General features: G+C 45.6%; 1 protein-coding gene across 2 annotated transcripts in view; it reads right to left on the bottom strand.

The window, feature by feature from the left end:
- VPS53 (VPS53 subunit of GARP complex) overlaps positions 1-10353 on the bottom strand; it is a 64384-nt gene extending 54031 nt beyond the window's left edge. For both annotated transcript variants that reach the window (XM_032217164.1, XM_032217163.1), the window contains exons 1-3: positions 10253-10353; positions 7347-7623; positions 3680-3760 (exon numbers count right to left, since the gene is read on the bottom strand). In XM_032217164.1, coding sequence (XP_032073055.1) covers positions 3680-3760; positions 7347-7430 — 165 coding nt within the window. In that variant the 5' untranslated portion in view covers positions 7431-7623; positions 10253-10353. The remainder of the gene's footprint in view (positions 1-3679; positions 3761-7346; positions 7624-10252) is intronic.
- Between the last annotated feature and the right edge of the window lie 4088 nt (positions 10354-14441).

Here is a 14441-nt window from a genome sequence, read left to right on the forward strand (position 1 = left end):
CCCTAAACCTAACCCTTAACCTAACCCTAAACCTAACCCCCCTAAACCAATCCTAAACCTAATCCTAACCCTTAACCTAACCCTAAACCTAACCCTAACCCTTAACCTAACCCTAAACCTAACCCTTAACCTAACCCTAAACCTAACCCTAACCCTAACCCTTACCTTAACTTGAATCAGCTTGCTTTCAAAGCGCTATTTAAAGCGCCCTTTTTTTCTCCGCGGTCGCTGTTGTCGCCCTGCTGATGACGTCAGCGACGCGGTTTAATCGGGCGCGCTTTAGTGGAGCGCGGTTTTGTCGTGCCACGATTTCCTGATACTTGGAACAGTTAATCAGTGGAACTGCTTCCCTCCAGAAGTTGGGAATGCTCCAACACTGGAAGTTTTTCAGAAGAGATTGAATAACTGTTTGTCTGAAATGGTATAGGGTCTCCTGCCTGAGCAGGGGGTTCAACTACAAGGCCTTCTTTCCGAGGTCGGTAAAAGGACCCAGATTGTTGGGGAAAATAGACCAGGGATCACCAACCTTTCGGACTTCAGGGACCAATAAAATCATAATTTTAAATCCCGTGGACAACTAATATCATCTGCCTAATGACTGGCTGGGGGGCATGGCTAGGTGGTCATGTGACTGGGTGGGTGTGGCCAACTCGATGTCACTCACATCAAGGGGCACCTTACCAGCCTCTACTCGTGCCTCCCCGCCCAGCCACTCCTCGCCTGCCCGCCCGGGCTCCTTAGGGCCCCAACAGGAAGCCGTTGCTGGAGCTAAGCAGCCTCCATGAGAAAGAGTTGGCAAAACAGCACAGTTCAAATCGGATCTGACCGAGAAGGAGACTCAGCAGAAGCACCTCACTGAGGACTAGGAGCATAGGCTGTCCAAGCAGAGGGAAGACCTGTGGGAGTGCAAGGCCAGGTGCCGGCGCCTGGAGGCTTAGCAAGCTGAGAAAGTCAGCCAGTTCCAGGCCATGATGCAGCCCCACTGGAACGAGACCCTCTGGCTCTTCGCCACCAGCGGCTCTTCCCTCCAGCCTTCTCCCAAAGCCCCCCACCAGGAGGCTGAAGCAGACCCCAAGTGGGAATTTCTGCCCCCCTCCGACCCACACAAAAAGACCCCGAAGGGGGAGACTCTGCAGCAACACAAACGTTTGTTGCACGTATCCGTCCCAGGAGCCGTAGTTTGAAGACCCCTGATTTAGTCCAATATAAAAAAATGCAAATCATTTTTCTGCGGACCACCAAACTTTTCTCGCGGACCACCAAACTTTTCTCGCGGACCACCAAACTTTTCTCGCGGACCACCAGTTGGTTACCACTGCTGTAAAGTACTATGGGGCGGTATGTGAGTATAAGTGCGATTGCTACTAAATGAACCCTAATTAGTCAAGGACTGCTTGTACTTTCTGATGGGCCTCATTTGCAGTCTTCAGAATTGCACTAATAGAAGCAACCAGACTCTCTGTTTTTTAATACAATAAAATACAATAGCAGAGTGGGAAGAGACCTTGGAGGTCTTCTAGTCCAACCCCCTGCCTAGGCAGGAAACCCTATACCGTTTCAGACAGATGGCTATCCAGCATCTTCTTAAAGACTTCCAGTGTTGGAACATTCACAACTTCTGGAGGCAACTTCTGTTCCACTGGTTAATTGTTCTCACTGTCAGGAAATTCCTCCTTAGTTCTAAGTTTGCTTCTCTCCTTGATTAGTTTCCACCCATTGGTTCTTATCCTGCCTTCAGGTGCCTTGGAGAATAGTTTGACTCCCTCTTCTTTGGGGCAACCCCTGAGATATTGGAAGACTGCTATCATGTCTCCCCTGGTCCTTCTCTTCATTAAACTAGACATCCCCAGTTCCTGCAACAGTTCTTCATATGTTTTAGTCTCCAGTCCCCTAATCCTCTTGGTTGCTCTTCTCTGCACTCTTTCTAGAGTCTCCGCATCTTTTCTACTATTGGTGGTGATTATTCTGTTCTATTCTTTCCTTGTTCTGTTCTGTTCTGTTCTATTCTATTCAGGAAGTTTCTCCTCAGTTCTAAGTTGCTTCTCTCCTTGATTAGTTTCCACCCATTGCTTCTTGTCCTGCCCTCAGGTGCCCTGGAGAATATGTCCTGAGATGAATAAACTGGCATGGGAATTGAAGAACAAAGATGAATCAGAAAATTATAAGATCTGGGATAAATTTTATCGATGGTTGGAACAACAACAAAAAAAGGACAGACCCAAAATAAGCAATGACTTAAGATTTATAGAATGGAGATTGTGAAATCAGAACAGTGAAAATGTATAAGACAAGAACAAAGCAACATGGATGTGTAGGAAGTTATCACCCAGCCCTCTCCCAGAAAAAAATGAAATATCCTATGGAATATTGAAAAGGCAGAATATTTCTCTGGATGTGAAAAAAGGAAGAAACATGTTTTAAAAGACAGAATAGCTGCCTGCAGCTTCCTGCCCATCCTCACTTTGTCAATGGGCCATTAAGAAGGCCAAGCTGGTCCACTTTACATAATAAAGAGTTCTCCCCTTCAGCTCTAGGATGGATGGGATTAAGGCATGATAATATTGGCCCTTTTACCCAACTTGCCACATGGCATCTGAGAACTCAACCAAACCTGGATTCAAAACGCAGCCCAGAGAGTTGCCCCTGCATGGGCCCATGGGAGTCTGACAACCAATCAGAACACAAGATCAAGATCAAAGGTCAGAGAGGGCATAAAACCAGGGACTCAACTTCTCTTCCTCCCTTGCCTTCCCTTCTCTTCTCTTCTCCACCAACATTGAAGCATGTGATCCCCCTTTTCTGTTCAGGACTCAAGCCACGTGGTCCTGTCCACCAATAAACCCTCTTTCCAAGCAGCCTCCATGTCTCCAGTGTCTTTTTCCCCACTTGGAGCTGAACCCAGAAGGACATTTCTTTGATCAGGTGGAAATAAGATATTCTGATATTTGTAAATACTGAGTAGACCAATTGTAAATAAACATGGTGGTTATCAGTGGTGGATTTCAAAAAATTTTCAAACCTACTCTGTGGGTGTGGCCTCCTTTGTGGGAGTGGCTTGCCGGCCATGTGACCTGGTGGGAGTGGCTTGCCGGCCATGTGTTTTCTTTCTTTCTTTCTTTCTTTCTTTCTCTCCCTCTCTCTCTCTTTCCTTCCTTTTGTCTCTCTGTCCCTTTTTCCTTTTTTTCTTTCATCTCTCTCTCACTTTTTCTTTCTGTTTTTCTTTTTTTATTTCTTTCTTTCTTCCTTTCTTTCTCTTTCTCTCTTTGTGTGAGTCTGTCTGTGTTTGTGTGTGTGTGTCAGTGGTGGGTTTCAAAAATTTTTGGAACCTCTTCTGTTAGGTGTGGCCTGCTTTCCGGGTCCACTGGTGGAACCTCTTCTAACTGGTTCGGTAGATTTGACGAACCGGTTCTACCGAATAGGTGCGAACTGGCAGGAACCCACCTCTGGTGGTTATAATATTTAACTTTATACTCTAGTGTGTATGGCAAAGACACTGCCAGGACGGTTACTCTGGCTCCAATGTTTTAATGTATGTTTAAAAAAAAAAAACTTAAAAGAAAGAAAGAAAGAAAAAAACAGCACCTTTGGGAAAACTGTGACCTGGATGACGGAGAATCTCCATGGACAAAGGGTATGAAAATAAATCAAAATCACATACAGCGACGTAGATTCAACTCACTTGCTCAGTTGGAAAAAGTGTATTGATATATTCCACCGCGTTGAAATCAGCCCTGTCCAGAGGATCTTGGCTGGGAAATACCTAGGAAGGAAGGAAAAAAATTACCAACTGAATGGTGAGCACTGGACGGTGGGAGGCTACCGGTGGCAGTAGGTGGTCTCGCAGGTACCCTGGGCCTAAGCCATGGAGCGCTTTAAAGGTCATAATTAGTACCTTGAATCGCACCCGGAAGACAACCGGCAACCAGTGCAGGCCGCCTAAAAGGGGCGTAACATAGGAGCACTTAGGTACCCCCATGATAACCCACGCGGCCGTATTCTGGACCAGCTGAAGCCTCCGGGGGCTCTTCAAGGGCAGCCCCATGTAGAGAGCATTGCAGTAGTTCAGGCGAGAAAGGACGAGGGCGTGAGTGACTGTGCACAGAGCATCCGGATCCAGGAAGGGGCGCAACTGACGTACCAGGCGAACCTGGTAAAAGGCCCCCCTGGTCACGGCCCTCAGGTGTTCTTCTAAACTAAGCCGTGTATCCAGGAGGACTCCCAGATTGCAGGCCCTCTCTGAGGGGGGTAAAGTTTCTCCCCCTATCATCAAAGATGGAACAAGATGCACAAATCTATCTTTCTTTCTATCTCTATCTATCTAGCTGTTCTTTCATCCATCTAGCCACCTCTATCTATCTATCTATCTATCTATCTATCTGTCTGTCTGTCTGTCTATCTATCTATCTATCTGTCTATTCCCTTCTCTCTCTCTCTCATCTTATCTATCTATATCTATCTATCTATCTATCTATCTATCTATCTATCTATCTATTCCCTTCTCTCTCTCTCTCATCCTATCTATCTATCTATCTATCTATCTATCTATCTATCTATCTATCTATCTATCTATCTTATTCCCTTCTCTCTCTCTCTCATCTTATCTATCTATATCTATCTATCTATCTATCTATCTATCTATCTATCTATCTATCTATATCTATCTATTTATCTATCTATTCCCTTCTCTCTCTCTCTCATCCTATCTATATCTATCTATCTATCTATCTATCTATCTATCTGTCTATTCCCTTCTCTCTCTCTCTCATCTTATCTATCTATATCTATCTATCTATCTATCTATCTATTCCCTTCTCTCTCTCTCTCATCTTATCTATCTATCTATCTATCTATCTATCTATCTATCTATCTTATTCCCTTCTCTCTCTCTCTCATCTTATCTATCTATATCTATCTATCTATCTATCTATCTATCTATCTATCTATATCTATCTATTTATCTATCTATTCCCTTCTCTCTCTCTCTCATCCTATCTATATCTATCTATCTATCTATCTATCTATCTATCTATCTATCTATCTATCTATTCCCTTCTCTCTCTCTCTCATCCTATCTATATCTATCTATCTATCTATCTATCTATCTATCTATCTATCTATCTATCTATTCCCTTCTCTCTCTCTCTCATCCTATCTATATCTATCTATCTATCTATCTATCTATCTATCTATCTATCTATCTATCTATCTATCTATTCCCTTCTCTCTCTCATCTTATCTATCTATATCTATCTATCTATCTATCTATCTATCTATCTATCTATCTATCTATCTATCTATCTATATCTATTTATCTATCTATTCCCTTCTCTCTCTCTCTCATCCTATCTATATCTATCTATCTATCTATTCCCTTCTCTCTCTCTCTCTCATCCTATCTATCTATCTATCTATCTATCTATCTATCTATCTATCTATTCCCTTCTCTCTCTCTCTCTCTCTCTCATCTTATCTATCTATATCTATCTATCTATTCCCTTCTCTCTCTCTCTCATCTTATCTATCTATATCTATCTATCTATCTATCTATCTATCTATCTATCTATCTATATCTATCTATTTATCTATCTATTCCCTTCTCTCTCTCTCTCATCTTATCTATATCTATCTATCTATCTATTCCCTTCTCTCTCTCTCATCTTCTTTCTATCTATCTATCTATCTATCTATCTATCTATCATCTATCTATCTATCTATCATCTATCTATCTCTATCTATCCATCCATCTATCCACCCCCCTATCTATCTATCCATCTATTCCCTTCTCTCTCTCTCTTTATCTCTCTCTCTCACACACACACACTCACTATTATTCCCTCCCTCCCTCCCCCCCCTCTCTCTTCCTGTCTATCAGCTAATACAATCCTATAAACAGAAGCATAGAAACAAAATCACGTGAAGAATCACTATGGCTTTATAAAGCCTTAATAAGGCCACACCTGGAATATTTACATCCAGTTTTGGTCGCTATATTACAAAAACGATGTTGAGACTTTGGGAGAACTGCAGAGAAGAGCAACTAGGATGATCCAAGGCCTGGAGACTAAAACACACGAAGAACATTTTATGTAAGCCGCCCTGAGTCCCCTCAGGGAAAAGGGCGGCCTATAAATGTTAATAAACATAAACATAAACAGTTGCAGGATTTGAGTATGGACAGTCTCGAGAAAAGAAGGACTAGGGAGGATATGATAGCAGCAGTCCAGTATTTAAGGGGCTGCCCCAAAGAGGAGGGGATCAATTTTCCAAAGCCCCTGAAGGCAGGACAAGAAACAATGGATGGAAACTAGTCAAGGAGAGAAGCAAGCTGGTATTAAGGAGAAACTTCTTAACAGTGAGGACAATTAACCAGTGGAACTGCTTGCCACCAGAGGCTGTGGGTGCTCCATCCCTGGATTGGCATTGGGCTGGCGTGCAGTTGCGTGCTTTCGGCTGGTCTAGGGTCTCCTGCTTGAGCAAGGGGCTGGACTAGAAGACCTCCAAGGTCCCTTCCAGCTCTATTCTGATTGATTGATGGACTGATTGATTGAAATGGTCTAGGGTCTCCTGCTTGAGGAAGGGACTGGACTAGAAGACCTCCAAGGTCCCTTCCAGCTCTATTATGATTGATTGACTGATTGATTGAAATGGTCTAGGGTCTCCTGCTTGAGCATGGGGCTGGACTAGAAGACCTCCAAGGTCCCTTCCAGCTCTATTATGATTGATTGACTGATTGATTGAAATGGTCTAGGGTCTCCTGTTTGAGCAAGGGGTTGGACTAGAAGACCTCCAAGGTCCCTTCCAGCTCTATTCTGATCAAGATACCTACCTTGCTTGCTAGGGGTGGAAAATGACTTGAGGGCACCCAATCCATTAAGCTTTTGGGGGTGCTGCCTCCCTCCCCACCCCAATTTTATCATGCTAAAGGCATCCAAGCCCACCCACCCACCCATTTTATCCCTTCTGGAGGGCCCCTATGGATACCCCAACCTCCCCCTGGACTCCTATAATCCCTCCTCCAAAGGGACCCCAAACTCCATCTGGCTGTGGCTGCTGGGACCTGGAGTCCAAAGCTCCTGAGCAGCCCCCCCAAATCCTAGGGAGGGGGGGTCCCTGCCCCCTTATTAAGGGTCACTTCCAGGGGGGGCCTTCCCTAAAGAGGGAGTGCCCCCCAACAAGCCCCCCCTTAAATATGGACCCCCCCTAAGCAGCCCTCAGCCCCCCCTCGCCCATCTCAGTCACCCCCCCTTCCCTCTCCCACCGGTTTGAATTAGCATACCCAGGCTCCGCCCTCGCCCAAGCCACGCCCCCAAGCCCTCCGAAGCCACGCCCTGGCCCCCTTTTTGCACCTGCTCGATGGCCAGCTGCACCTCCGGCGCCAGTTGCAAGGCGGCTTCCAGCTCGTCGGCCAAATCCAGCTCCTCGTCCTCCATCCCGGCTTCCCTTTCCCGCACGGCGGTGGCGGCGGCGGCGGCGGCGGCGGAGGAGGAGGCGCGGCTTCCGGGTACAGCAGCATTCTGGGATGCTGGAGGACCGGCCAAACGGCGCACGCGCCGCTCGTGGAAGGAGCGCAGCCCAATGAGGGAGGCGCGGGCCAGCAGCGGAGGCCACGCCCTCTCGAGGTTCCTAGCGGGAGGAAAGGGGAAGCCGCTAGGTGGCGCTGGCGCCGCGTTCTGGTTTTCTTATTGAGGTTTTATTTTGTGGTTTAAAGTTTTATTAAAGCTTTAAAGCCTCTGGCCCCAGTGCCTCTGAGCAAGTACAGAGGGCTTCCTGCTTAAGGAGTGCAGGAAAAAAAAAGGCTAAGTATTGCACTAGCCTGCATTACTATTAGTCTTCTCATCGTTCCTATCACCCATCTCCTCCCATTTATGATTGCAGGAGTGTAATGTGTTGCTTGTATCCTTATGATTTATATTGATATTGATTGTTTCCTGATAGCTTATTTGTACCCTATGATTATCATTAAGTGTTTGTACCTTAGGATACTTAACGAATATTATCTTGTCTTTTTACGTGCTCTCAGAGCATCTGCACCAAAGACAAATTCCTTGTGTGTCCAATCACACTTGGCCAATAAAGAATTCTATTCTGTTCTGTTCTATTCTATTCTATTCTATTCTATTCTTCTTGATGAATGTACTTTATTTTCCTTATGTACACTGAGAGCATCTGCACTGAAGACAAATTCCTTGTGTGTCCAATCACACTTGGCCAATAAAGAATTCTGTTCTATTCTGTTCTGTTCTGTTCTATTCTATTCTATTCTTCTTGATGAATGTACTTTATTTTCCTTATGTAAACTGAGAGCATGTGCACCAAAGACAAATTCCTTGTGTGTCCAATCACACTTGACCAATAAAGAATTCTATTCTGTTCTATTCTATTCTATTCTATTCTATTCTATTCTTCTTGATGAATGTACTTTATTTTCCTTATGTACACTGAGAGCATCTGCACTGAAGACAAATTCCTTGTGTGTCCAATCACACTTGGCCAATAAAGAATTCTGTTCTGTTCTGTTCTGTTCTGTTCTATTCTATTCTATTCTATTCTTCTTGATGAATGTACTTTATTTTCCTTATGTACACTGAGAGCATCTGCACCAAAGACAAATTCCTCGTGTGTCCAATCACACTTGGCCAATAAAGAATTCTATTCTATTCAGAATTCTATTTTAAGTGGACCAGAGTCTCTTTGGATAGTGACTGACAATTAAGATATACATTTCATTTAGCTGTAATTTAGTTGCAAATGCTCCAACACTGGAAGTTTTAAAGGAGATATTGGGTAGCCATTTGTCTTTAATGCTATAGTGTTTCCTGCCTAGGCAGGGAGTTGGACTAGAAGACCTCCAAAGTCCTTTCTAACTCTGTTATTCTGTTCTGTTCTATTCTATTCTATTCATCAATTAATAACTACCAGTATTGAATAAAAAAATAAAAAAAATGGAAAGCACAGTTCAAATCTAGAGAGAGTACAGAGAAGAGCAACAAAGATGATTAGGGGACCGGAGGGTAAAACATATAAAGAACGGTTGCTCGAATTGGGGACGTCTAGTTTGATTAAAAGAAGGACTAGGGGTGATATGAAAGCAGTCTTCCAATATCAAAGGGTTAGGGCTAGGGCTGCCACAAAGAAGAGGGAGTCATGGGTAAAGAGCTAATACTTTCACGGCTTAATCCCATCACCCTGGAGCTGAAGGGGGATCTTTGTTATGTAGAATAGACTGGCTCAGGCCTTTTAATGGCCCATTGACAAAGGTGGGGGCTATTAAGAGTGAGTGTTTCCTGCCTAAAAAACCCGTTTCTCCATTTTTTTTATCCAGGGAAATAGAATATTCTGCCTTTTTCAATATTTCCCAGGATATTTCATTTTTCTAGCGGGTGTGTGTGTGTGTGTGCAAATCTCCTACAGTCCTTTCCAACACTGTTATACTGTTCTATTCCATTTAGCCCTTCTTTCCATTAAGCATACCCAATTCCTGCAACCGTTCTTCATATGTTTTAGCTTTCAATCCCCTAACCATTTTTGTTGCTCTTCTCTGTACTCTGAGTGACAGGCCACTTGAACATACCAGATGAATGTACAAGAACTCCTTATCTTGCTGAGCTTCACTAAAATATACTGTATTTTTCAGAGTATAAGACGCTCTGAAGTATAAGACGCACCCAGTTTTTGGGGAGGAAAACAAGGGGAAAATATCTCCCTCTGCCTCCCAGCAATTTGCCTCCTTGCAACAAACAGCAAACAGTACAGACAATACACACTGTTTGCAGTGTTACATTTCAGACTATACTTGTGCAGATGCTCTTAAAATTGATGTGGCTTTCTGGAAGCAGAGTTATTCTCTGATATTTAAAAGAAGATACAATAGCAATAGCAATAGCAGTTAGACTTATATACCGCTTCATAGGGCTTTCAGCCCCCTCTAAGCGGTTTACAGAGTCAGTATATTGCCCCCAACAACAATCCGGGTCCTCATTTTACCCACCTCGGAAGGATGGAAGGCTGAGTCAACCCTGAGCCGGTGAGATTTGAACAGCCGAACTGCAGAACTGCAGTCAGCTGAAGTAGCCTGCAGTGCTGCATTTAACCACTGCGCCACCTTGGCACTGGGCCTCTTCAGATCAACCATTTATTTTAAAAAGCTTCTTCATTTTGTTAAGCTGCCTTAAGAAAACAACAATAAAGCAGCCTTTAAAACATAAGTCTCATCATTTGAACATTCTATAGGCATTTATAGTTATTGACTTACCTCCTTGCAGCAAACAGCAAACAGCCCGATTAGCAATTTTGCCTCGTGGAGTGTTAAACGGAAAAGGATTTCCCTCTGCGAGTTCGGATTTCCCAGCTGGGAGAACGCCCCGGGTGAGTGAATGAATTTGGGATCGAAGCAAGCTGCGTTTGAAAGCAAGTTGTCTTTATTATTTCAGGAAAGTCAGACCTACAGTGGCGTAGATCAGCGTTCCTGGGTGAGCTGACATCGATATACAGAGAGTGTACATTTTTTATGCTATTTTCCTCTTTGAAGTCCTTTTGTTTTCTTCGTACTATTGTTTTACCACCTTTTGTGTGTGCCTTTGCTAATGGTTCTAATTGAATTTAATTGAATTGAATTTTATTATTTGTATGCCGCCCTTCTCCAGGAGGGACTCAGGGTGGCAAACAACTCAACAGGGGGAAAAGGGGAACATAGAACAGAATACAAGTAATTAAAATAGCCAAGAATCACACAACCACAAAAGTCGAGAGGGGAGGGGAACTCATCAACCCCAGGCCTGCCGGCAAAGCCAGGTTTTGACGGCTTTTCGGAAGGCCTGGAGAGAGGCGAGGGTCCGAATCCCTGCGGGGAGTTCATTCCAGAGGGCCGGAGCTGCCACAGAGAAGGCCCTCCCCCGGGTAGTAGCCAGATGGCATTGGCTGGTAGACAGACCCCGGAGGAGGCCGACCCTGTGCGATCTAACGGGTCTGTGGGAGGTAATTGGCAGCAGGCGGTCTCTCAAGTACCCAGGTCCAATACCATCAAGGGCTTTATAAGTTACGACTAGCACTTTGAAGCGTATCCGGAGACTGATCGGTAGCCAGTGCAGCTCGCGGAGGATAGGTGTAACGTGGGTGTACCGAGGTGCATCCACAATCGCTCACGCGGCTGCGTTCTGAACGAGTTGAAGTCTCCGAATACACTTCAAGGGCTGCCCCATGTAGAGCGCATTGCAGTAGTCCTGTCTTGCATTTTGTTATTCCTCTGCCCTAAAGTACTTCCCATGGAGCTGGGATGAGCACAAGTGTCTTCCGCTGTATTTCCTATTTTGACATTTATGCCCTGAGCTAATCAGTCTTTGTTGCCACTCTGCCCTTTCCCTTTGCTTAAGGGTGACATCTTCCTGCCCTTCCTGGGTCCTTTGCAGGGGTGGGTTTCAACCGGATCGCACCGGTCCCTGCGATCCGGTTGGTCACCGAACCCGGAAGTAAGTAACTTCCGGGAACGGCGAAGCCCCCCCCCGCGCGCGCGCGCGCCCGCACACCCGCACCCGCTCCTTACCCGGTTTTTACAATTCTGCGCTTCCACGCATGCGCAGAACGCATACAGCGCCTGCGCGATCCTCCAGGAGCAGCTGGAGCATCGCGCAGATGCTAGTATGCATGCGCGCGCACGCCACGTGCACGCGCGCACCGCGTGCGTGCGTGAGGACGCCGCACGTGTGCGTGAGGATGCCGCACGTGTGCGCGAGGACGCCACACGCGTGCGCGAGGACGCCGCCGGCCTCGTTCCAACCGAACCGGTTGGAACGGGGCGAGAAACCCACCCCTGGTCCTTTGTATTATTTCCTACTCTGCAGCTATTTCCTAATGGTCCTGATATCCTGGTAATTATTCTCCGGAGGTTTTTTTTAGAATGTATGCTGGCTTTGTTATTCTAGTGACTTCCAGTTTAGTTATGTCCTGTTCTGGTCTACCTAATAGCAATAGCAATAGCAGTTAGACTTATATACCGCTTCATAGGGCTTTCAGCCCTCTCTAAGCGGTTTACAGAGTCAGCATATCGCCCCCAACAACAATCTGGGTCCTCATTTTACCCACCTCGGAAGGATGGAAGGCTGAGTCAACCTTGAGCCAGTGAGATTTGAACAGCCGAACTGCAGAACTGCAGTCAGCTGAAGTAGCCTGCAGTGCTGCATTTAACCACTGCGCCACCTCGGCTCTAATGCAACACTGTCTTGGTGAAGTTCCCTTCCCACAGGAGTAAACAGACAGTTTCACTTTCAATTTCCCGATCATCAGCTGTTTCAGGCTGCAGGGATTGCTATAGCCTATTGCAGCCTCCGCAAGCCCCATTTCCCCCCCGTTTGCTGCAAGGACGTAAATTGCTGGGAGGCAGAGGCCAAAGGGTGGGGGCCGCTGGGTGGGTGGGGCTACAGTCAGTGTATAAGACGCACCCAAATTTTCACCCTCTTTTAGTGTGGAAAAAGGTGTGTTTTATATTCTGAACAATACGGTAACATGATTTATTTATCTTTGCTTCATCTGTGCAAACCAAGACATGTATCACTGAGTTCTGTAGCTGGCTTAGAGTAGGATGTAAAAAATGTCCCAAAACGGCCAAGCCTTTCCTGATCTGTCCTGTTTGAAAAGCCAGGCTACTGTTGCCCGAACTGGCAAATCAGGTTGCATAAATTAGGCTGCAAGGCTTCTGAGCCAGGCCCCTCCTGTCACACAGGCCAGTCCTACAAGTCCTGGGACTTACATGTCCAGGCAAATTTATTTCCTCCTCTGCTTTATTGGTTTAATATTTCATTCAAATGAATGGGTGGCAGGAACATTAGGTCTGTTTGCTGCCTTGAGGTGCGACAGGCATATGCGCACGCGGTATGCTGTATACTGTAGGAGGGTGAGGGAGAAAGAAAAGAAAGAAGGAAGAGGAGGAGGGGAGGAAGAGAAGGAGAAAGAAGAAGAGGAAAAAGAAAAAGAAAGAAGGAGGAGAACGGGGAGGGGAGAAAGAGAAGGAGAAAGAAGAAGAGGAAAAAGAAGAAGGAGGGGGGAGGGGAGGAAGAGAAGGAGAAAGAAGAGGAGGGAAAAAAGAAGGAGGGGGAGGGAAGGAAGGAAGAGAAGGAGAAAGAAGAAGAGGAAAAAGAAAGAAGGTGGAGGAGGGGGGAGGGGAGGAAGAGAAGGAGAAAGAAGAAGAGGAAAGAGAAAAAGAAAGAAGGAGGAGAAGGGGGAGGGGAGAAAGAGAAGGAGAAAGAAGAAGAGGAAAAAGAAGAAGGAGAGGGGAGGGGAGGAAGAGAAGGAGAAAAAAGAGGAGGGAAAAAAGAAGGAGGGGGAGGGAAGGAAGAGAAGGAGAAAGAAGAAGAGAAAAAAGGAAGGTGGAGGAGGGGGGAGGGGAGGAAGAGAAGGAGAAAGAAGAAGAGGAAAGAGAAAAAGAAAGAAGGAGGAGAAGGGGGAGGGGAGAAAGAGAAGGAGAAAGAAGAAGAGGAAAAAGAAGAAGGAGAGGGGAGGGGAGGAAGAGAAGGAGAAAGAAGAAGAGGGAAAAGAAGAAGAAAGAAGGAGGAGGGTGGAGGGGAGGAAGAGAAGGAGAAAGAAGAAGAGGAAAAAGAAGAAAGAAGAAGGAGGAGGGTGGAGGGGAAAAAGAGAAGGAGAAAGAAGAAGAGGGAAAAGAAGAAGAAAGAAGGAGGAGGGTGGAGGGGAGGAAGAGAAGGAGAAAGAAGAAGAGGAAAAAGAAGAAAGAAGAAGGAGGAGGGTGGAGGGGAAGAAGAGAAGGAGAAAGAAGAAGAGGAAAAAGAAGAAAGAAGGAGGAGGGTGGAGGGGAGGAAGAGAAGGAGAAAGAAAAAGAGGAAAAAGAAGAAAGAAGAAGGAGGAGGGTGGAGGGGAAGAAGAGAAGGAGAAAGAAGAAGAGGAACAAGAAGAAGAAAGAAGAAGGAGGGGGGAGGGGAGGAAGAGAAGGAGAAAGAAGAAGAGGAAAAAGAAGAAGAAAGAAGGAGGGAGAGGGGAGGAAGAGAAGGAGAAAGAAGAGGAGGAAGAGAAGGAGAAGGGAGGAGAGAAAAAGGAGAAAGAAAAAGAGGGAAAGAAAGAGGAGGAAGGGGAAAGAGGGAGCAGGAGGAAGAGAATAGTGACTTCTCGTTCCGCCTTAAGCATGAAAGCTTAAATTGGCTGACTAGGAATCAATCACCAGGAGACAATGAATTCTAGTCACGTTTTAGGCAAGAAAACTGGCTGGGTGACTTTGGGCCAAACACCAGGAGACTGGGAGTTCTAGTCCCATCTTAAGCATGAAAACTCGCTGATGGACTCCAGCCCAATCACCAGGAGACAGTGAATTCTAGTCACGTTTTAGGCAAGAAAACTAGCTGAGTGACTTTGGGCCAAGCACCAGGAGACTGGGAGTTCTAGTCCCATCTTAAGCATGAAAGTCATCTGGGTGACTTTGGGTCAGTCCCTCTCTTAGCTCA

This window comes from Thamnophis elegans, chromosome 4 (genome assembly GCF_009769535.1).
Source record: "Thamnophis elegans isolate rThaEle1 chromosome 4, rThaEle1.pri, whole genome shotgun sequence".
Lineage (NCBI taxonomy): Eukaryota > Metazoa > Chordata > Lepidosauria > Squamata > Colubridae > Thamnophis > Thamnophis elegans.